Below are 24,654 nucleotides of genomic sequence, written 5' to 3'. Positions count from 1 at the left end.
GCACGGCCGCTCTACCAACCGAGTTATACCGCCACATCCAACCATCCATTTTCTACCGCCTGTCCCTTTGGTATTATTTCTAAAATCAGCATGCACTAACGAGCCAAGGAAACCATTTTGCATGTTAAAGGGAATTATAAAGCATTTAATCATTGATATAGTGATATATTACATGTGCAATGAAGTGTATATTGTCTTTAACATCAGTACACACTACAAGGAGGACGCTACATTAGGGTTTTTTTTTTAGTTGCTTGGTCTCTTTTTACGCACGAGCACGGTCGCGCCTATCTCCATCTACAAAAATGGAAGCAATTTAGTAATAATTTAGTCTGCTGACATATTGAGTAACATATTGTGTCATTTTCCATTCTATTATTTTGTCAAAATTATTAAGGACGTGTTAGAAAATGAATTATTAATCTGCTTGTTCATTCACTGTTAATATCTACTTATTTTCTGTTAACATGTTCTATCTACACTTCTGTTAAAATGTAATAATAATGTATTCTTCTGTTGTTTGGATGCTTTACATTAGTTTTGGATGATGCCACAAATTTGGGTATCAATCCGATACCAAGTCTTTACATCATCACCAAATTGGAAGCAAGACACGTAAGTTAATTTCATGATTTGTCGTTAAACAAAGAATAAAAACATAAGATAATGTTGCACCTTTCTTATGGCACAGAGCACAAAGTCTTGCTTGGCAAAGTTGTCCCATCAGGTGACGGTCCGACAGCGATCATATCCAAAACAGCTGACTGTCATTTGCGCCGGTGGGAGTGTCGCAAAGCCCATTTTGATGTCTTTTTTATTAACGTTGAGTGAAAATAGATGCATGTTTACGTTCAAACATACAGTAAGTCTTCTTTAGTGTGTTTGCAGCCAGCAAGGCAGTGTTGTTGAGCTTGGAAATGACAGCGCACAAGTCTCCGTTTGTGCCGTGTACATGCATACGCTGAGTGGAGAGTTTTCGATCTGTACACTTTGGCCAGCGTTTGTAAATGTCGTTTTTTGAAGACAAAAGTATTCGTCTGCGTGTGGACAAGAGGCCGAAACGCAGAGATACAGTCGTGGTCAAAAGTTTACATACACTGTAAAGAACATAATGTCATGGCTGTCTTGATTTTCCAATAATTTCTACAACTCTTATTTTTTTGTGATAGAGTTATTATCTGGCTCCTCCATATCGAGAGGAGCCAGATGAGGTGGTTCGGGCATCTGGTCAGGATGCCACCCGAACGCCTCCCTCGGGAGGTGTTTCGGGCACGTCCGACCGGTAGGAGGCCACGGGGAAGACCCAGGACACGTTGGGAAGACTATGTCTCCCGGCTGGCCTGGGAACGCCTCGGGATCCACCGGGAGGAGCTGGACAAAGTGGCTGGGGAGAGGGAAGTCTGGGCTTCCCTGCTTAGGCTGCTGCCCCCGCGACCCGACCTCGGATAAGCGGAAGAAGATGGATGGATGGATGGAGAGTTATTGGAGCACATACTTGTTGGTCACAAAAAACATTCATGAAGTTTGGTGCTTTTATGAATTTATTATGGGTCTACTGAAAATGTGACCAAATCTGCTGGGTCAAAAGTATACATACAGCAATGTTAATAGTTGGTTACATGTTCCTTGGCAAGTTTCACTGCGATAAGGTGCTTTTGGTAGCCATCCACAAGCTTTTGGTTGAATTTTTGACCACTCCTCTTGACAAAACTGGTGCAGTGCAGCTAAATTTGTTGGTTTTCTGACATGGACTTCTTTCTTCAGCATTGTCCACAAGTTTAAGTCAGGACTTTGGGAAGGCCATTCTAAAACCTTAATTCTAGCTTGATTTAGCCGTTTCTTTACCACTTTTGACGCATGTTTGGGGTCATTGTCCTGTTGGAACACCCAACTGCACCCAAGACCCAACCTCCGGGCTGATGGTTTTAGGTTGTGCTGAAGAATTTGGAGGTAATCTCTGTAAAGCACTAGTTCCATTGGCAGCAAAACAGGCCCAGGGCATAATACTACCACCACCATGCCTGACGGTAGGTGTGGTGTTCCTGGGATTAAAGGCCTCACCTTTTCTCCTCCAAACATATTGCTGGGTATTGTGGCCAAACAGCTCAATTTTTGTTTCATCTGACCACATAACTTTCCTCCAGAAGGTGTTATCTTTGTCCATGTGATGTCAGATGAAACAAAAATTGAGCTGTTTGGAACTTGGAGCCAAGCTATTTCCACATAAATGGAGTGGTTACCTAAAATCAACAGGAAGCATCCCCGGCCAGCTGGACCAAGCAGACAACTGTCCATCGAGTGAGTCACTATAATATTGATCATGATACACGCAGCACGTCATGCGTGTTATTACAACTACAGTACGTACACTGTCTGGCTAGCTGTGTACAAACAAAACATGAAATAATACTTTACAGATACTGTAATATGATTGTTCATGTTTTTCAGTCAGTACAGATTGGTGTCCTATCGTAGTGTTGTGTATTACAAACTTAAATGTGTTTTGTGCTGACGTAGAAACTAGCTTATCTCTTGCTGTAGTTAGCTTGTACGGCTAATATTTTTTTATGTTAGAATGCAAAACAAAACAAAACTTTTTGTTCTTGTCTCTTATAATGATTGTGAACGATAGGCAGCATTCCAAAAAAAAGTGCAGTTCCCCTTTAACAAGAGTGCGCACAACCACGGTGTGAATCAATTTTCGGTAGCCCCCCCCCCCTAAAATTTTGTAATGCACCCCCTAAAATGATTTTCTGCAGCCAGGTCTGCATACGGTCATAGCAAAACCAACTACTGTAGTACACTAGACTCCCTCGGTGGGGACAAAAGTCTTGCCAGCCTGAGGGGGCGTGGTCAGGAGGGTTTTTTGTATCCAACAACTCCGCCTCTCAAAACAAACCCTTTTTTAAGAAAGTCAATAATTGTCTTGAAGATCGGTCTTTACAGCAAAATCTAGGCTACATTTTGACCAAAGAAGCATTATTACATGTTCTAGAGACAGAATTAAGTGTTTTAAAAATAGAAAACACATTGTCACATCTTATTTTTGTATATGAGTGTTAAAAATGTTGTAAAAACCACATTTAAAACAAAAAATTTTGTTTTAAATGACAGCTTTTCTGTAAAAAACCAAACAGTGGTACTCTTTTTCCATTTACCATAAAACGTAGAATAAAACAAAACAAAATACACTATATTTTACAGTAAAATTGTGTAAATGTAATGTTTTTACTGTTAAATCGACACTTTACTTAAAGTAATTTATATAATAAATAATGAAATCCAGAGGCAAATTCATACATGTGCTGTTACAAGTGGCCTTCTGATGGCAGCCATAACTGCGATGTGGCCCTCAATGAAATTGAGTTTGACATCCCTAGGCTAGAGGAATAATTTTGCCTAAAATTGGGGTCCCCAAACTTTTTGACTCGGGGTCTGCATTGGGTTAAAACGCTGGGTATTGTGGCCAAACAGCTAAATTTTTGTTTCATCAGACATCACATGGACAAAGATAAGACCATCTGGAGGAAAGTTATGTGGTCAGATGAAACAAAAATGTAGCTGTTTGGCCAAAAAAGGTGAGGCCTTTAATCCCAGGAACACCTTTCCTACCGTCAAGCATGGTGGTAGTAGTATTATGCTCTGGGCCTGTTTTGCTGCCAATGGAACTGGTGCTTTACAGAGAGTAAATGGGACAATGAAAAAGGAGGATTACCTCCAAATTCTTCAGGACAACCTAAAATCATCAGCACGGAGGTTGGGTCTTGGGCGCAGTTGGGTGTTCCAACAGGACAATGACCCCAAACACACGTCAAAAGTGGTAAAGGAATGGCTAAATCAGGCTAGAATTAGGGTTTTAGAATGGCCTTCCCAAAGTCAAAACCGCACTAAAAGAACACCTCTAGGCAACTTCAACCCTTAACTAACACCCTCCCCCTTCCACATCCCACCTCCCCGGATTGTAAATAATCAAATGTAAATAATCAGATGTAGATACTTATTCTTATGCTTTCTGATCTCTCTCTCTATGTCCACTACTTGCTGTACATATCCTACCAAGTCAGTCCTACACTGTTTCAATGTCCATTTCTTTGATGATGCAATTGTTGATGACTGAAGTGTTGATATCAACCAAACTTACCCCCCCCCCCCCCCCCCAACATCCCACACCCCGGATTATAAATAATGTAAATAATTCAATGTATATACTCTTGATGATTATCCTGTGTGATGACTGTATTATGATGATAGTATGTATATAATATAGTATATATCTGTATCATGAATCAATTTAAGTGGACCCTGACTTAAACAAGTTGAAAAACTTATTCAGGTGTTACCATTTAGTGGTCAATTGTACAGAATATGTACTGTACTGTGCAATCTACTAATAAAAGCTTCAATCAATCAATCAAAGTCCTGACTTAAACCCCATTAAGAACATGTGGACAATGCTGAAGAAACAAGTCCATGTCACAAAACCAACACATTTTGCTGAACTGCACCAATTTTGTCAAGAGGAGTGGTCAAAAATTCAACCAGAAGCTTGTGGATGGCTACCAAAAGTGCCTTATTGCAGTGGAACTTGCCAAGGGACATGTAACCAAATATTAACATTGCTTTTATGTATACTTAGTCACATTTTCAGTAGACCCATAATAAATTCATAAAAGAACCAAACTTCATGAATGTTTTTTGTGACCAACAAGTATGTGCTCCAATCACTATATCACCAAAAATAAGAGTTGTAGAAATGATTGGAAACTCAAGACAGCCATGACATTATGTTCTTTACAAGTGTATGTAAACTTTTGACCACGACTGTATATGTGTATGTGTGTATATATATATATATATATATTCCTCGCGCACTAATTGACTGAAAGAGCGCGCACTTGCCACGTTAACGATGGGAAAATGCATTTTTATACAATATGATTTGCCTGAGCAGCTAGGAGACACGGAGAGTAACAAGCAGTAGATAATGGATTAGAAAGGACAGGTTTAAAAAAATAATGATAAAAAAAATATATATATGTATATATATTTTTATAACTTAGATCTTCCCGCAGGCCGGATTTCTGATGCTGGTGGGCCGTATTTGGCCCGCGGGCCGTAGTTTGGGGACCCCTGGGCTCGAGGAATACTTTTGCGTAAAATGAATAACTGACACCTGACATGCGCTCCACGTCATACGGGGATGATTACGCACAGCGCGTTTTGACCTTAGGGAGAGCAGCCCTGGGCCCCTGACCAGGAACAGACCACCAGGGGGAGGGGTAACCACGTGTGTCGTCACCCTTCAGGACGCTGGTCAGCACCCATGAAAGTCCCCGTCCTCCAGCGGCTCATCCTCCTCGTCCGCGCCGGGGTGGGACATCATGGACCTCCCGGATGTTCTCTCCGCCGCCTTCCTCGTCGCGGTGGCTCTCGTCTCGCTCCTCTCTAACGCGCTGGTGCTGCTCTGCTTCCTCCACAGCACCGAGATCCGCCGCCAAGTCCCCGGCGTCTTCGTCATGAACTTGTCTCTCTGCAACATCCTGATTGCCCTGCTCAACATGCCCGCCACCACCGCCGGCATCATTCGGCGTCAGCAGCCCTTTGGGGACCGCTGGTGCAGCACGGTGAGCTTCATGGACACCTTCCTCACCGCCAACGCCATGTTGAGCACGGCGGCGCTCAGCATCGACCGCTGGATTGCGGTTGTCTTCCCGCTGAGCTACTCCTCCAAAATGCGCTATAAGGACGCAGCGGTGATGGTGTGCTACTCCTGGATGCATTCCTTCACCTTCTCCCTCACGGCGCTGCTCTTCTCCTGGCTGCGCTACAGCGACGCGTTTGCGTCGTGCATCCTACAAAGAGGCGGCGGCGACCGGCTGAAGTTCGCCGTCTTCACCGCGGTCTTTCACGCCGGAAGTTTCGCGCTGTCGCTCCTCACGCTGTGCGTCACCTACCTGAAAGTGCTCCAGGTGGCCAGGTTCCACTGCAAGAGGATCGACGTGATCACCATGCAGACCCTGTTCCTGCTGGTGGACGTCCACCCGAAGTAAGTCCTGCGCCAGGGAGGGACTTTTGGTCACTTTTGCGCAACTTGGCACCTCAATGACGTCATCAACATATAGCATATAACCGAATGCAGCTGAGATAGGCTCCAGCACCCCCGCGACCCCGAACGGGACAAGCGGTAGGAGATGGATGTTTTGCCATTTGGAGTTCTATAATTGTTTGTATGCAGAATATTGCTAAAAAAATATATGGAGAAAATGCTACGCTTTTTAATGTTTACATTGATACAAAACAAAACATACAACTAATAAAAAAGAAAAAAATAATCTCTTCCATATAAAACAATACCAAAAAAAAAAGGAATCCAAATTTACCCCCAAAATATTTGAATACAACCTCCACAATCCAATTTGACAGAAATGTATCTATTTGTAAAATTAATCACCAAAAAAGTAAAAAAATAAAATAAAAAAACAAGAAGTGAGCATTTTTGTAATATTATTATCATTATTATCCATCCATTTTCTACCGCTTGTCCCTTTCGGGCCGCGGGGGGTGCTGGAGCCTTATTTATTTATTTATTTTTATTTATTTTTATTAATCAGTCCAACAAAATAACACACAACAATACCATCCATCCATCCATTTTCTACCGCTTATTCCCTTCGGGGTCGCGGGGGGCGCTAGAGACTATCTCAGCTACAATCGGGCGGAAGGCGGGGTACACCCTGGACAAGTCGCCACCTCATCACAGGGCCAACACAGATAGACAGACAACATTCACACTCACATTCACACACTAGGGCCAATTTAGTGTTGCCAATCAACCTATCCCCAGGTGCATGTCTTTGGAGGTGGGAGGAAGCCGGAGTACCCGGAGGGAACCCACGCAGTCACGGGGAGAACATGCAAACTCCACACAGAAAGATCCCGAGCCTGGGATTGAACCCAGGACTACTCAGGACCTTCGTATTGTGAGGCAGACGCACTAACCCCTCTTCCACCGTGCTGCCCACAATACCATCCATCCATCCATTTTCTACCGCTTGTCCCTTTCGGGGTCGTGGGCGGTGCTGGAGCCTTATTTTGTTTTATTTGTTATTTAAATGCTTTTATTAATCAGTCCAACAAAATAACACACAACAATACCATCCATCCATCCATCCATTTTCTACCGCTTGTCCCTTTCGGGGTTGTGGGCGGTGCTGGACCCTTATTTTGTTTTATTTGTTTTATATTTTAAATTAATCAGTCCAACAAAATAACACACAACAATACCACAATAATACAATTCCAATTCCAAAACCAAACCCGGTTTTATAGCAACATTCAGAATAGCAATCAACAGAGCAATTGAGAGGACACACAAGCATGACACAAAACAATCCAAAAGTAGTCAAAACTAAAATAAATAATATCAACAACAGTATCGATATTAATAAGAATTCCAACATAACAGTGATTAGAAATCCCTCATTGACATTGTAATCACAGCCATTTATAAAAAATAAAATAAAAACATTTAAAAAATGAACAATAGGCTTACACTTGCGTCACATCTCATTAGCTTGACAACACATTGTGTCCAATATTTTTTGTGTATACCAGTCAGTATGAGTTGGACTATCAACATCTATCCATTTTTTTAGTATTACCCTTTTTGTTATGATGCATATTTTTTTAATTTTCCTGAGGGAACTTTCCTGAAGGAATCAATAAAGTACTATCTATCTATTTATTTAAATAAATGCATTTTTACTCTTTGATGACACGTTACTAAATTGATGCAGATCACCAAGAATACACGTTTGCAGTGTCATTGGGGTGTTTATATTTAGGAATGTGATTGCATTTTTGTAATATTAATACTGCATTGTGGGGCTCAAAAATAGATGTTTAGTGTAAATATAGAACAAGTGAAATCCTTCACTAATAAATAATGTAAATTAAAATGTACAACTGAATTAAAATCTAAATAAACACAGGCAAAGTTCTGATCTACATTAGAATGCACAAATAACATCAATCATTTAATTTGCAATTGAACTCAAACAATTTACAAAATAAGAACATTTCAGGGCTCCATGGTATTTTTTAAAAAACTATACTGTATACAATTCTAATAAAACTAGACGTTTCTCCCATAATATCTCAATTAAAACCCATACAATTAAATTAAAAAAAACATTAGTTTTTAAATACATGCCATAGAGACCACGCAAGTGTAAGTCCAAGTGTCTTCATTTGATTGTGAAATATAAATCCTATTTTTTCAGCGTGAAGCAGCGATGTGTTGCAGAGCAAAAGAGGCGGAAACTGAGAGCCACCAAGAAGATCAGCATCTTTATCGGCTCCTTCCTTGTCTGCTTTGCTCCCTATGTGATCACCAGGTACCCTTCAAGATTTGGATTGTTCTTTATATAGCATTAAAAAACATGCCAAAATGTGCATTTTTCCTCAAAATATATATATATTTTTTTAAATTCAATTGAGTTTACTGGGATTAATCACAATTCAAAAAGATTTTAACAGCACTTGTATTTACCGAATTTTTCGGACTATAAGGCACACTTAAAATACTTTAATTTTCTCAAAAAGCGATAGTGCGCCTTATGACCCGGTGCCCCTAATGTACGGAATAATTCTGGTTGTGCTTACCGACCTCGATGCAATTTTATTTGGTACATGGTGTAATGATAAGTGTGACCAGTAGATGGCAGTCACACAGAGATACATGTAGACTGCAATACGATGGCAGTCACACATAAGAGATACGCGGAGACTGCAATATGACGCCAGTAAACAACACCAAAACTTTAAATGTTCCATTGAAAATATAGAACATTACACACGGCACTCAAAAATCTGTCAAAACGTTTTAGTAGGACTTTGAAGCCGCACCGTTTGATGGATTGTCGGCCCATTACGGCTACCGTAGTAAGAGATACAAGTATTACTATGGTGTGTGTATAAGGACTGCAAAATGGCACCCATTGGCAGACATATTATCTGGTATTTTGTTTCACAATATTATGCAAAACCAACTTTTCTTACCTTCTGGTACCTGCTGATGCGTATTTGAGATCTGCATAAGTCCTGAATATTTGCGCACGTCCGCCACTGTAGTCCGTGTCGACGCTGTAGTCGATAAGCTTCTTCTTTTTCACTATCTTCTTATTATGGGACATTCACCCTCTGCTTTTGCCATTTCTAATATAAAGTAGTATAAAGTTTAGGGATGTCCGATAATATCGGACTGCCGATATTATCGGCCGATAAATGCTTTAAAATGTAATATCGGAAATTATCGGTATCGGTTTAAAAAATTTCGGTATCGGTTTCAAAAAGTCTGCGATGAGGTGGCAACTTGTCCAGGGTGTACCCCGCCTTCCGCCCGATTGTAGCTGAGATAGGATCCAGCGCCCCCCGAGACCCTGAAGGGAATAAGCGGTAGAAAATGGATGGATGGATGGGTTTCAAAAAGTAAAATTTAGGACGTACATGGACGTAGGGAGAGGTACAGAGCGCCAATAAACCTTAAAGGCACTGCCTTTGCGTGCCGGCCCAATCACATAATATCTACGGCTTTTCACACACATAAGTGAATGCAAGGCATACTTGGTCAACAGCCATACAGGTCACACTGAGGGTGGCCGTATAAACAACTTTAACACTGTTACAAATATGCGCCACACTGTGAACCCACACCAAACAAGAATTATAAACACCTTTCGGGAGAACATCCGCACCGTAACACAACATAAACACAACAGAACAAATACCCATAACCCCTTGCAGCACTAACTCTTTCGGGACGCTACAATATACACCCCCCGCTACCCCCTACCGACCCCCACCTCAACCTCCTCTTGCTCTCTTAGGGACAACATGTCTCAAATTCCAAGCTGCTGTTTTGAGACATGTTAAAAAAAAGAATGCACTTTGTGACTTCAATAATAAATATGGCAGTGCCATGTTGGCATTTTTTTCCATAACTTGAGTTGATTTATTTTGGAAAACCTTGTTACATTGTTTAATGCATCCAGCGGGGCATCACAACAAAATTAGGCATAATAATGTGTTAATTCCACGACTGTATATATCGGTATCGGTTGATATCGGAATCGGTAATTAAGAGTTGGACAATATCGAAATATCGGATATCGGCATAAAAGCCATTATCGGACATCTCTAATAAAGTTCTAACTTATATCTCGCTATCAAAGCGCTAAACACTACTGGTGTAGTGAGTTTACATAATTCACCCACAGAACTTTAGTTATTAGAAAGTTCCTGTCGGACGGGTTTTCACGGGACACATTTCCGGCGTTGTTGTTGCATTATTGAGCCACGAGTGAGGAGATGCTGCTCCGTTATTGATTTAAGTAAAGTTTAAATGTCATTAAAACAGTTGGCTCCATCTTTTGACACTTCTTCCACTCCCGTCCTTGCACGCTACACCGCTACAACAAAGATGACGGGGAGAAGACGCTGTCGAAGGTGAGCCACGTAAATAAGACCGCCCACAAAACGGCGCATCCTGAAGCGACTGTCAGAAAGCGGCTCGAAGATGATCTGTAAAACAAAATCTATGCAACATTTTGACCAAAGAACCACCATTACATGTTATGTAGACCACAAGGAAGTGTTTTGCATTTAGAAAAAAATCATAATATGACCACTACAATGCGCCTTATAATCTGGTGCGCCTTCTGTATGAAAAATTACCTGAATAGACCCACTCATCGGCAGTGCGCCTTTTAATCCGGTGCGCCTTATGGTCCAGAAAATACGGTAGCTTTATTTTACCAAATTAATTTTTGAAAATTTACTTTTGCCTAGACTGACTCGGTTCCTTTCTTTTCAGGTTAGTGGAGCTCCTCCCCTTTGTGGATGTTAACCGTCGCTGGGGCATCATCAGCAAGTGCCTGACGTACAGCAAGGCCGCCTCAGACCCCTTCGCCTACTCCCTCTTGCGCCAGCAGTACAAGAAGGTAGCGCTTCGCGTCTTCAACCGGCTGCTCCGTCGCAACCTCCCGTCATCGGACCATAACAGCTCGCTGGACACGGAGAGCGACTATTGCCTGCAGAGGGTCAGCTAGCATCCCGTAGCTGCGTGGCGGTAAAATAAAAACAAACCTCTAGTGGGTAGCGAGGTGTTCGTGGGAGTCGGCCAAGGCCAGACTGATGGCATCGATGGCAACTTTAGAAAACAGGGGGGGGGGTGAGTCTTTGGCCGCTCTGATTATGAATCCATTCCACCAGACAAGTTATGGGATTGTTCTCCAAGCTTTTGGACTTTTGGGACCACCAATTTTGGGAGCTCCTTTGTGGAGTCAACGGTCTGTAGCTTTCCGAGAAAGACTTAAGGTTCGTCGGCTGGCTTTTTAGTCACTGTTCAGTCCAAAATTCTCATGAACGGTAGCTGTCTTGTGATTTTTTCATAGGATCTGATATTTGCTCCAAATTGGAAATTTTTAAACGGTGCTTGAACTCTGCTCCAACCAAAAAAAGGACAGTGCACATATTTTACCCCAAAACCGTGGTTTTGTGTTTTTATGTCATTTTGATTAGTAATCAGATCACTTCAAAAATATAAATAGCAAGTATAACTGATTTATAAATACACCAATTTGAAATGATCATCGTTGTCATTTTGCATGTATTTTCATTATATTTATGATTTTATAAAGAAAAATACATCAAAACATGCTTTTAAAAAAATCCTTAAGGGTCATTGACTGGCTTGAAAAGCCGCTGTTCAGTTAAAAATGTTAATTAAGGGCATAATAAGGTTATTATGGTTGTTTGTTGATATTGTTTTCCTAAATATTTTGATTATAGTAAGGATTCTGTCAAGAAAACCTACCAAACTGCTAATATAATAGCATATATAATACAATAGTTCCTTAAAAGTAGGCCATTCAAGGGTATGTTGAATGTACTATGTATTGTCAGGAAACCCCACCAAAATATCCTCCAGGTCAGTTGGCCAGCTTTTTAGTCACGGTTTGTTTTAAAAAGTCCATTAAAAGTTGGAATATTAGGTTTGTTATTATGCTTTTTGGTATTTTTGTCTTAAGGGCATTAATGTATCATCTGTAATTCAAAACTGTTTTAGTGCCAGATTGAATATGAATATCAATACCGTTTACTGTTCTTTGTACATGTGACTAGTTAACAGGGCTAATGTGCAATAAAACCTGTTGATTGGGTAATTATTGTCATTTATTCTTACTTAACAATAGTTTTTTATTTAGATAGTACTGTATTGACATGAGTCACCATGATTACCGTAGTTTCCGGACCATAGGGCGCATGGTGGTTCTTTGGTCAAAATGTTGCATAGATGATGTTTTACAGATCATCTTCTAGTCTCTTTTCTTACGGTCGCTTTGGTAGCGTATTTTCTCCGTCATCTTTGTTGTAGCGGTGTAGCGTGCAAGGACGGGAGTGGAAAAAGTGTCAAAAGATGGAGCTAACTGCTTTAATGACTGTAACACGCACTGTGTTGTGGGGGTTCTTGAGGACCAACAGATCATGGCCAAGCCCAGTTTCCAGGTTGCAAAATTCGTTTTTATTTCTTTTCAGTCTCTTTTTCTTTCTTCCAGCCCGCCTGCTGCTTCTGCCTTTCGGCTCTCCCTCCCCTCCTCACGGTCACCAACGCTGCTAATAAAGAGACAGGTGATTAGATAACTCGTTCCAGCTGAGGTATCCACTCACCTGCACATGCCCTGCCCGCAGGAGACTCGTGGACCACGCCCCCTCCACAATGACATTCAGACTTTACTTAAATCAATAACGGAGCAGCATCTCCTCATCCGCCGGAAATGTGTCCCGTGAAAAATGGTCCAACCGGAACTCTCTAATAACTAAAGTTCTTTGGGTAATTAATGTAAACTCACTACACCGGTATGTTTTAGTGCTTTCATGGCGAGTTTATAAGTAAGAACTTTACACTACTTTATATTAGAAATGGCAACAGCGGAGGATGAATGTCCCATAACAAGAAGATAGAGAAAAAGAAGAAGCTTATCGACTACGGCGGACGCGCGCAATTTCTCAGGACCTATGCAGATCCCAAATACAGATCAGCAGGTACCAGAAGGTAAGAAAAGTTGCTTTTGCATAATATTGCGAAACAAAACGCCAGTCTTACCTTATACACACACCATAATAAAACTCCAATGTTGAAGCACAGTACAATCCATCAAGCGCTGTGGCTTCATAGTTTACTGAAGTCGTACTAAAACAGTTTAATAGATTTTTGAGCGCCGTGTGTAATGTTCTGTATTTTCAATGGAACATATAAAATGTTGGTGTTGTTTATTTGAGTCATTTTGCAGTCTACATTATCTCTTGTGTGTGACTGCCATTATATTGCAGTCTACATGTACCTCTTATGTTTGTCTGCCATCTACTGGTCACAATTATCATTACACCATGTACCAAAATAAATAGCTTTGAGGTCGGTAAACAAAACCAGAACTATTCCGTACATTAGGCGCACCGGGTTATAAGGCGCACTGTCGAGTTTTGAGAGAAAAAAAAAGGATTTTAAGTGCGCCTTATAGTCCAGAAAATACGGTAAGAGAACTAAATGTTACTATTATCGTCGAAAGGAAATAACTTGATGCACTGCTTGACACACAAACAGTAGCTTTCTGTTAGCCAAAGGGAATGACAGGACGAAATAGTGAAAGTCAACAACTCGGCAGCAGTTTAGCGTAAATGTGTGAGATTGTGAGAAATGGTCATCGAAGGACTCTTAGTTTGGCTATAGGAAGGAAGCTGTGCAATATTTCATCACTAGAAGCTGACATACAGATACAAACAGGGAGCTCTCTACACAAGTCACCAACCACAGTTATGGTGTATAATGTATAAATTAACTACAAAACCCAAGATCATTTCTCGATGCTGTCTACTTTTTAACATGAGCATAGCCCATACTTGCCAACCTTGAGACCTCCGATTTCGGGAGGTGGGGGGCGTAGTCGGGGGTGGGGCGGGGGGCGTGGTTAAGATATATATATAAGAAATACTTGACTTTCAGTGAATTCTAGCTATATATATATATATATATATATATATATATATATATATATATATATATATATATATATATATGTATATATATATATATATATATATATATATATATATATATATATATATATATATGTGTGTGTATATATATAAATAAATACAAGAAATACTTGAATTTCAGTGTTCATTTATTGACACATATACACACACATAACACTCATCTACTCATTGTTGAGTTAAGGGTTGAATTGTCCATCCTTGTTCTATTCTCTGTCACTATTTCAGAACACACACATTATACAAATATACATTATAAAATCAATAAGAAAACGGGAGCTCTAATTTGGGAGTCTGAATTAGGATCAGAAGTTCCTATATAAACATTGCGCACTCACGTCGCCTTTTTGTATTGATTACTGCAGCTGTGCACTGGATTCATTCACAAATACAAAGTACAACTCACAAACACTTTAGAGTTAGGCTCCACCATCAGAATGTGTACTTAAACTTATAAAGATCACATGGATATTATTCAGTGAGTTGATTCACCAAAACTAACCTGTTATACAGGAGGAAAAAGCACACAGGACGTTTCAATTGTTCACAGACTGGTCGCGCTCATCAGAATGACAAGACACTTCCGGTCTGCAGGTGATAGCATTCAATTGGGAAGAAACGCCCTACTGCCCCCTACTGACCAATGTGAATACTGATAAATGTGTAATGACAGCTCCAAAAACGAATTCAAACCACAAAATGAAATAAATAAATCAATACAAAAATGTGACACATTATGGGTGGGTCACATACAGTGTTGGGACTAACGCGTTACAAAGTAACGCGTTACTGTAACGCCGTTAGTTTCGGCGGTAACTAGTAATCTAACGCGTTATTTTTTTATATTCAGTAACTCAGTTACCGTTACTACATGATGCGTTACTGCGTTATTTTACGTTACTTTTTATGTAGTATAAAGTGTGTTTTATCGGAGCTGTGTCATCGTTCTGATTCTTTTTGTGTCACAAGCCGGAGAAGAGAGAGAGACACGCGCTCTGTGTGTGAGTGTGGGTGTGGGTGTTAGTGTGAGGAGGGAGGGAGGGGTGTGTCTGATCATGGCGGAGCCAGAAGTCGAGTTTGCTAACATGGAGATATTTTCACTACTTTTCTTTTGTCGAGCACAAAGAAAATAACATTTTAGTTAAATGTAAATTGTGCTTTGGATCAAAGATCCCATCTACTGCCCAAAACAGCAATTCAAATCTGCTGAAACAAGCTACATAGCAACATGCTTCGACGAAGCTAGTAAAGAGAGACAGAGACTCTGATGCCACTTTACCTGCAGCACCACCATTTCAGGATTAACTCTGCCTCTGCTCATTCACCGCTGAAGGTACACACACTCTGTCAATCAATGTTCCCTCTAATTTTTCATGTGTGTGAGCAAACGCAAAAACTCCCTGAGCATTGAGTGGAGCCCATGTGAGCAACATCACATGTGCACACTGTGGCTACACCAGCAGCACACCTGTCCCAAACATGACTAAATAACAAGTTAAATCTCCATCCATCCATCCATTTTCTACCGCTTGTCCCTTTCGGGGTCGCTGGAGCCTATCTCAGCTGCATTCGGGCGGAAGGCTGGGTACACCCTGGACAAGTCCCCACCCATCGCAGGGCCAACACAGATAGACAGACAACATTCTCTTATTATTATAATCAAATGACAGCAGTCATTTCCATTTCTAATACAAGTGTTTAGGCCCACTTACAATGACAATAACAACAAATATTGTTTTTCATGAACTGTGTACTTGTATTGTTTGTCTGGGTGGAGGTCCTGCTTTGGAAATAGTTTGTACCCCTTTCAGACATTGCATTTAGTTCCCATTAAAACATTCACATGTTGCACAATGAGATGTAAGCAGGGGATCATGTGTACATTCCTGCAACTTCCTGTTTGTAAAAAATATATTTTTATTAGTATGTATTTAATATATTAACAGCATTTAATGATTAATATTTATAAATTAAGATTCCTAATAAATGACACTAGAATAGGCACACATTTGATTGGTAAATCATAGAGTAACGACCTGGAATGACACTTTATGTGTGGTGTTGGAGTTGTCCGACTTTTTGTGTGGCTGTAAACGCATCACTGGTTAAGTGCCATATGTGCATGTGTTGGCGCAAGTGAGAAAGAGCGAGCGGCTGCTGCTGATATAACAGTGATGTGTTTATGGCCGACAATAAAGAGTTTTGCTCAGTAAAGTGATGGATGGAATTCATGTCCTCAAAGCGTCTCGACAGACGTATTATATTTGAACAATAATGACGAAAATGGTTTTCTCTGTCGTGTCCGTGTCGTGTCAAAAATTGTTATGCGCTTATTTTTTTATTTGATTTTGTGCGTGGCATAGATTTGTCGTGCGCAGAGGACGCTTGAGCAGTGCGCAATTGCACAGGCGCGCTCCTTAGAGGGAACGTTGCTGTCAATTCTCTTATATACTCTTTCATTTTAGACTTCTAGAGTGTTTGATTATCACATCACTCTAAATGTATAGACTATAAAGTTCACAAACATAAAGAGGGATGCTAGTGGGCCAGGCCAATCTTTCCTTATCTCTAAACTAAAACTGGGGAAATGTGTCGAGTGTTCTGGGCTTCAGACATGATTTTGTGTCAGAATTTCTTGAGGAAAAAATGCCTGGTTAGGCTTTGTGTATGTAGTGTGTGCCTTTCTTGGTTCATCTATGCTGTTATTATGCTGTTTGTTACTTATGTACGTTATGTTGCAGCTATTTAAAATAGTTTTGTCAATTTGTTCTGGCCAGAAACAAATTGGCCTTTGTAACATATCTTTGTCTTTGTGTGTTGTATGTCGACCACATTGCTTAGCAGAGTTCAGTGATACAAATGTATGTCAAGTTGATCAACACATTGTATTATTCTCCAGTGCAATAACAGTACTGAAATAAAGGCTAAAAGGGCATTAATTGGAGCTTTAAAAAAAAGAAGAAAAAAAGAAGTAACTAAATAGTTACTTTTCACAGTAACGCATTACTTTTTGGTGTAAGTAACTGAGTTAGTAACTGAGTTACTTTTGAAATGAAGTAACTAGTAACTATAACTAGTTACTGTTTTTCAGTAACTAACCCAACACTGGTCACATATGCATGTACAGTAGATGGCAGTATTGTCCTGTTTAAAAGTGTCACGACAACATTGCTGTTTACGGCAGACGAACTGCTTTACGGCAGACAAACTGCTTTGCGGCAGACAAACTACTTTACGGCAGACGAAAACTTGACTGCTGTTGTTGTGTGTTGTTACCGCGCTGGGAGGACGTTAATGAAACTGCCTACCAATAAACCCACATAAGAAACCAAGAACTCGCCCTCGATCATTAGCTGCTTATATTGTGGGAAAGCGGACGTGTGAACAGGCTGTCAACACGTCACTCAGGTCCGCATGGAGCTGGAGGGGGCGTGGCCTCCAGCGCCGCCTGAATTTCGGGAGATTTTCGGGAGAAAATTTGTCCCGGGGGGTTTTCGGGAGAGGCGCTGAATTTCGGGAGTCTCCCGGAAAATCCGGGAGGGTTGGCAAGTATGGCATAGCCATTAAAGACCTAATATTTGTCATCTGTGCCAATATTACAGCGGACAGCACAAGAAACAAGTTGTACGGATTTGCTAATCCTCGTGTGATGTCATAGGTCAACCGGAAAAGTAATTCAGTTATCCACGCTAAAATGAAATAAGCGGCAAAAGTCGCATTTAAGAGCGTGCATGGAAACTTGGACTTCACACGTAGGTGTGAAAATTAAAACAAACTATTTGACAATAAGTAGGTTATAAATGTGTGAATCAGTTGTTGTGTATCTAACTTAGCCTTCTACTGGGACAATAGCATCATCGTCCACCAGCAAAATAAAGAAATATTTTTTTCTAAAAACTGCTTCAGTGGCTACTGCGTGTGGCAATGGACACGCAGTAGTAGTAGTGTTCGAATCTGTTTGAGATGTTGTTCGTAGCGTGGTGCTTGAGCCGCCATTGTTTACAAGTTTTCAAAGCAGCAGCAGTGATTACATTGTGCGATGTATATGATATATTGACATGATATAGAATAGAAAAGCATTTTACTGTCGATATACACATGGATATGTCCAGGATTTAGCATAGGAGCAATACAGACTTTGTAGAAGTTTAACCTTAGTGTACAGTTACAGACCTGTAGCCGGGCGCTCTGATTCCTTTTTTTCATCCGCCCGTATGGATGGGAATCAAAAACTGTTTCTTGTTAGGAACCGGTTCCCAGTGTATCGATTCCTTGGACCCGCTTGCCAATTCTTTAATCGATTCCCTTATCAATGCCAGTGGTTGGGAATGACCTCATTACGCAACGTGCACAGTGACGTCAAAAAGAAAAATGGCGGTGCTCTGGCGAAACATACGCTCTCGAGTTGACCACATCTTACAAGGAATGATTGCAACAGCGCTACATGTAAGAACTGCAAGATTGCTGGAACATACGACAATAAATGAACGTTGCGTTTTTGAACCGTATCGATCTCATCCCAGCAGCAATAATGTAGCACATCATCTGCCGTAAATAGAATAGGTACTAACTATTATGTTAGCACTATCACCTGTTAAATTGTTAGATTATGACGGGCTCCGAGGTGGGCAGTAAGTACTAGTGAAGTGTATTTCTGGTCTTGTCACCCCCTACCGGGCAGGAGGGCAACACGGCAGTGCGGCTGGAACAAAAGAGATGTCGGAGACGCTTTGCTGAACAAAAAGTTGCTTTATTACAAGAGAGCATCATTAAACAGGTCTGCAGTACCCGGAGGAGCCTTGGTCAAAAAATTAAAGACTCTTAAACTGGAGAAGCCAAACCACCAGTCTTTTATTCATTCTTTCTCTGTCTGGGAGTGTGCTAAGTCAAGACAGCACAACCTGACCATATCATCATCGGCTGTCACTCGAACGAGTATGACGATCCTCCTGGTAGGTGTGTATCCCTCCATGGAGGATGCCTGTGCGTGACTTCGTTTTACGTGGGGAAACTGCTGCACAGACAGTCACCACACGATCCTTGACAGAATCGGGTCAGGGTCCAGTGGCATGGAGTCCAAGACGACTGGGGACCCTTTTCTGCTGCAGCCTTCTTCCGCCATCGCAGCCGTTGTGGTAGTTCTTAAATCTACCGTCTTCCGCCTGCTCCGCCGTTGAGGTCTTCACCGTATCCCTGGCTAGGGGGGCAGTCAGGTACTAGGCCTTTGCCAAGGGCCACCTGGGGTAACAGTAGTAAAGGGGTTAACCTCCTAGTGCCCCAAGACCCCATAGAGGAGCCTCCAATGCCGGATGCACTTTAACGTCATGCCCAGGACACACCTGACCATATAAGGAGATGTTTGTGTTTAGTGACTGGGAAGTTGACGTTTAAGATAAACATGGAATCTCTACTCCAGGATAGAGCAATAACTTTTGCATTCAGAAGCCTGGTTTTATTGCTTCTTCTCGTGAGAGAGCTAATTCCAGTCCACATGCAAATGTCCAACTAAGGCTCCTTCTCAACCATTATTTACTTAAACCTGGTGGTTCGCTTTCTCCAAGTTGGATATAAACATTCACCATACGTTGAATGTGATATGAGTCAATTAATTAACTTCACTAGCTCCAGTTCATGTCTGACGCCTGGCGCTACAGCGTCTCCTTTCACCACGGCAAGGAAGTGTACAAGCAGTGACTAAGTTTGTGGTCAAAAGCTTGCACAAGTTTGCCACTGTGCTCCTGTTTTTCAAGAGGCCAATGTTCAATTGTAGTAGAAAAGTTGCATGTTTTCCTGCAACCACATTTACACTCGGTCATTTTCATGATGGTGAAACTCATACACTTAGAATATTGTATAAAAGTCTGTTCATGTCAGCAATTCAACTTCAAATGTGAAAGTTAACAAAGTCATGCAAAGTGAGACATGTCAAGCGTATATTTGTTATAATTTTAATCATCATTTTGAAGACCCCACATTTTCTATAATGTTCAATTCACGATTTTCATAAACTGTAGGCCATGATAATCAAAGAAGGTTAAAAATATCTTGTGTTGCATGTTATGGATATGATAGTTTCATCTTGTCAATCTAAACAAACCCTTCTAATATTTTGAGTTCCACCAATATATTTTCTCGAGAGATGACAAAGATTTTAAAATGTTTTAATATAAATGTTACATCCTTAAATAATTTCCACATATGTTTTGTTTTGTTACAAAAGAATATATATTTCTTATATTTATTTTTTTCAACGCTATGTGCCTCTTAAGGCCCCACTGTTGGCTTTGTAAGGTCGTGTTAGCTCTAAACTAAATACAAATTGATGCTAATCCACCTTTTTTGTTCTATGTTTTTTCCAAATAAGACTCAATTAGAGAACAGTTAAAGAACCGAATCGTTAAGCAGAATCGAAAGTGGATTTGGAACGGGAAAAATCTGATAAATACCCATCCACCGGCATAGTCTCCTTATAAATAAAACATCTCACTATAATATCATCTGGGATGTTGTGTTGTGGTGAAAGTCACTCAAAACGGACGGCTGGTGTCCAAATTGCACAATAAAAGTAAGAAAGCTAAAAACATACAAAACATTTCTGCCAGGCAGTGGCGTTGCGTTTTTACATCTAACAACTCCGCCTCTCAAAACGGCTTGTAGGATCACAAGTATGGCTTACAAACTGGTCTGTAAAACAAAATCCATGCACATTTTTCACTATAGAACTATCATCACATGTTATCTAGACCAAAATGAATATTTTGAAAATAGAACAAAGCGCCACTACGCCCCCCCCCAGAGGTGGACTCTCCCCAGCAACCTATACGTCCAACACATTATCCAACACATACTGGAGGTTGGCGTCGCTGTTGAACCCACTTGGGTGGTGCCAAAGTGCACGTAGATCACTCAGTGACTCATCAGCTTGGGTTACAGTCCTCTCCTTCCTCTATGGGCAGCAAACCCGCACTTGTGCGCTGGCCGCGAAGCCGGTATCGTAGGCTGTTGGGCTATTTGGTGCACCTTTCACAGTTGGTCTTGCAGTCTGCCGTAGTAGTCCAGGCCAAGTTTGCCCTCCACCTCTGGCTAATGGTGATTGCCCAAACACCAAGTCTACAGGTGTGCAAAGCTCTCGTCTAAACATAAAGGCAGCCGGTTGCACTTCGTCAACTCTTGGACTACCGTTTAGTACGCCGACAGGACCAGTGACAGATACAGGTTTCAGTCCTGCTGCTGGCAGCTATAGAGGATCGCGAGCTAAGGCCAGGGTGCCATCTCAGGGTTGGGGAGGAGAGCTTTCCACATGTGGAGGAGTTCAATTACCTTGGAGTCTTGTTCACGAGTGAGGGAAGAGTGTATCGTGAGATCAACAGGCGGATTGGTGCGGCGTCTTCAGTAATGCGGACGCTGTATCGATCCGTTGTGGTGATGAAGGAACTGAGCCGTAAGGCAAAGCTCTCAATTTACCGGTCGATCTACGTTCCATTATCCCCTATGGTCATGAGTTTGGGTTATGACTGAAAGGACAAGATCACGGGTACAAGCGGCCAAAAGGTGTTTTCTCCGCCGGGTGGCGGGGCTCCATCTTAGAGATAAGTTGAGAAGCTCTGTCATCCGGGAGGAACTCAAAGTAAAGCTGCTCCTCCTCCACATCGAGAGGAGCCAGATGAGGTGGTTCGAGCATCTGGTCAGGATGCCACCCGAACGCCTCCCTAGGGAGGTGTTTAGGGCACGTCCGACGGGTAGAAGGCCACGGGGAAGACCCAGGACACGTTGAGAAGACTTTGGCCTGGGAATGCCTCGGGATCCACCGGGAGGAGCTGCTGCCCCCGCAACCCGACCTCGGATAAGCAGAAGAAGATGGATGGATAGATGGATAGATGCCTCTCCAAGTATGCAGTGGTGTCCTGTGTTGCCAACTCCTTAGCAAGGGAAGTAGCTATTGGCTGTCCTAAAAGTCGCTAGATGACGGCATCGCCTCATTTGCAAAATTTATGGCAATGGACGCTGTAGGAAAGATACAAAAGTGAGTTTTAGAAACAAGATAATTATGATTAAAACTGCAGATTACCTCTCTTCTTTTGAGTCTTAGTTGTTTTTTTTAATCAATTTTGTTCTGCATTGATAAATGTTAAAATATCGAATTTGGTCAAAAGAATGGAGGATGGTGATATTCACTAACGGACCATATCTAATGACTGGGTCATTAACATGAACGATGGAATTGGGACGATGCAATGATTTTATACTAGCTTGACATGCCAGTGAAGGAATGTTTACTTTTACATCTCGCTCTTTGAACCAAGGCAGAAACAGTGGCGTATATTCACATGCACATGCGCATTTCATTTGTAGTCCAGAGGCATGTGGGTCTCCTCTCTGCACTGACATTATCTTTTGTCATAGAGAGACACACGCAGTCGATTTTGAGGTTAATAAATGACTGAGGCTGTAGGCAAACCAAATTAGGCGATTTATTCAAGTGTGACAATAAAGAAACATTTGCATTTAAAATTCCAGTAGAAACTTCCGGCTAGGAACTCGGAAATCCCAACTTCCCACTACAAATGGAACGCACCATAAAAGTCCAGACAACAAATGATTTCCGCATGCGAGATCAGCTGCAATTCCCTCCCGGTGAGATTCTCCGCTCCTCTCGTAGCACCAGCTGACCGGCAGCACCCGTCACTGCTCGTTGATGAGGCTTTCACCTCAAAAAACAAGTCTCCAAAGCACAAAAAAGTCTCCAATAACACCAGAAGAAGTCGCTAGATTTGTCGCTAGTAGCTGTTAACCAATAAAAGTAGCCAAGAGGATTGGAAAGTTGCCAGATTTAGCGACAAAGTTGCTGAGTTGGCAACACTGGTGGTGTCATCCAATTCTCTATCCCCAGGCGCTAGCAGACCTCACCGAAGACATAGGCCTCAAAGTTCCAATCTTGGTCCCTGTGAAGCTCCTTTTGTATGCCGAACCTGCAGAACATCACATTGACCATGTTCTCAGCAGCGTTGTATGCAGCTCCACATCTTGACGACATCACGGCCAGTAGAACCTGGAGCAAAGGCACTGGAGAGACTAGGCAAAGCTGGAGTGGGCCATCCCTGTTGAGCCGTGGACCAGCTGGAGCAACTGCATTCCCAGGTTGCGGGGCACTAAAAGATGTCACAGTTGCCTGTCAGGTTCTTTTAGCGACGATGGAAGAGGTGGTTGTGGATGACAAAGCTTGACTGTTGCGAGTGGAGGATTTGTCTCATTGTCCAGCATGGAGATGGCAGAGACTTTATTTATCCCACAATAGGGAATATATCGACTAATGCTGTCAAGACTGCACCCACTCTTAAACACAACCGGTGACAATGACTCTGTGCCGGGTCTACTTCTTCTTCCGGTGGAGCGCGGTGGCGATGCAGACCTGTTGGTGGTGGCAATGCAGGCTTGCTTCTCTGGACTTCCCATTCTTTGGGGCCCAAATACAGCATGGGCTTGGATATGTCCTCTACCGCTTTCCAGACCTGCTCAGTGGCCTTGTGGTTAGAGTGTCCGCCCTTAGACTGGAAGTTTGTGAGTTCAAACCCCGGCCGAGTCATACCAAAGACTATAAAAATGGGACCCATTGCCTCCCTGCTTGGCACTCAGCATCAAGGGTTGGAATTGGGGGTTGAATCACCAAATGATTCCCGAGCACGGCCACCTCTCAGGGGGTGAACATGGGTCAAATGGGATGGGTCAAATGCAGAGGATAATTTCACCACACCCAGTGTGTGTGACAATTGTTGGGACTTTAACTTAACTTTAACTTTATTTCATAAGCAGGTCAAGTCCAATGATGCCAGCCAGCCACAATCCCTTTAGCCCAGGGTTGGGCAATTAATTTTTACCGGGGGCCGCATGAGCAACCCGAGCACTGCTGGAGGGCCACATCGACAATATTTCAATTACATTTTGCTCAATATTATTTTTGATATACCATAAGATAAATAATAATAATAACAATAATTAATAATAATAATACTTTCATTTAACCTAACTTAACTTTATACAAAAGCAAATTGCTTTTGATGGTTTTATTTTTAACACTGTCTTACACTACACTTCCTGATGCAAAAATGTCAATTTATGCACAGGGTTAATTTAAAGTTTATCCTGCATCCTCTTTAAAAGTCCAACATTTTTCCCTGTCAGATTTGGACAACCATCTGTTGTCACACCTGCCAGCTTGTCCCATTTCAGTCCTAACATGTCCAAACACGCATTTACCTATGTGAACAAGTCATTACCTGTGGTTATCCCTTTTAATTGACTGCATGGCTGCCAGCTCCTCCGTGATTTGAAAGTCAGCAGTTATCCCACGTAAGAAGATAAGCAGCTGGACGGTGTTACGTACATCACAGCTCTCATCCAAAGCCAGCGAAAAACAGTCAAAGTTGGCCGTTCTGTTCTTCAGCTGAAGCTCCAAGTTTCAGGTGTTTGCAGGTGTACCTAATGTTGTGGCCCAGCAGCGACTGCAGCACGGATTTCATAATTCATTCATTCAAAACTCCTCCA

The 24,654-nt window shown here is 41.8% G+C and overlaps 1 protein-coding gene across 2 annotated transcripts; it reads left to right on the top strand.

Moving 5' to 3' along the window:
- The first annotated feature begins 5,266 nt into the window (after positions 1–5,266).
- LOC133606829 (G-protein coupled receptor 26-like) lies at positions 5,267–12,184 on the top strand. 2 transcript variants are annotated; one of them, XM_061961191.2, is made up of 3 exons: positions 5,267–6,046; positions 8,283–8,396; positions 10,874–12,184. In XM_061961191.2, the coding sequence occupies exons 1-3, from the start codon at positions 5,382–5,384 to the stop codon at positions 11,106–11,108; spliced, it is 1,014 nt and encodes a 337-aa protein (XP_061817175.1). In that variant the 5' UTR covers positions 5,267–5,381; the 3' UTR covers positions 11,109–12,184. The 2 variants fall into 2 exon arrangements, with proteins under 2 accessions (XP_061817175.1, XP_072769220.1); XM_072913119.1 differs by lacking the exon at positions 8,283–8,396.
- The last annotated feature ends 12,470 nt before the right edge of the window (positions 12,185–24,654 follow it).

This window comes from Nerophis lumbriciformis, linkage group LG05 (genome assembly GCF_033978685.3).
Source record: "Nerophis lumbriciformis linkage group LG05, RoL_Nlum_v2.1, whole genome shotgun sequence".
NCBI lineage: Eukaryota > Metazoa > Chordata > Actinopteri > Syngnathiformes > Syngnathidae > Nerophis > Nerophis lumbriciformis.
Note: the sequence above shows the minus strand (reverse complement) of the source record. Positions and strands in the feature narration are given on the sequence as shown.

Bases quoted from the DNA above. Each gene is read 5' to 3' on its own strand.
- LOC133606829 (XM_061961191.2), top strand. From the start codon at position 5,382: ATGGACCTCCCGGATGTTCTCTCCGCCGCCTTCCTCGTCGCGGTGGCT. The intron at 6,047-8,282 runs GTAAGTCCTGCG...CTATTTTTTCAG, and splicing joins CTGGTGGACGTCCACCCGAA to CGTGAAGCAGCGATGTGTTG. The intron at 8,397-10,873 runs GTACCCTTCAAG...CTTTCTTTTCAG, and splicing joins GCTCCCTATGTGATCACCAG to GTTAGTGGAGCTCCTCCCCT.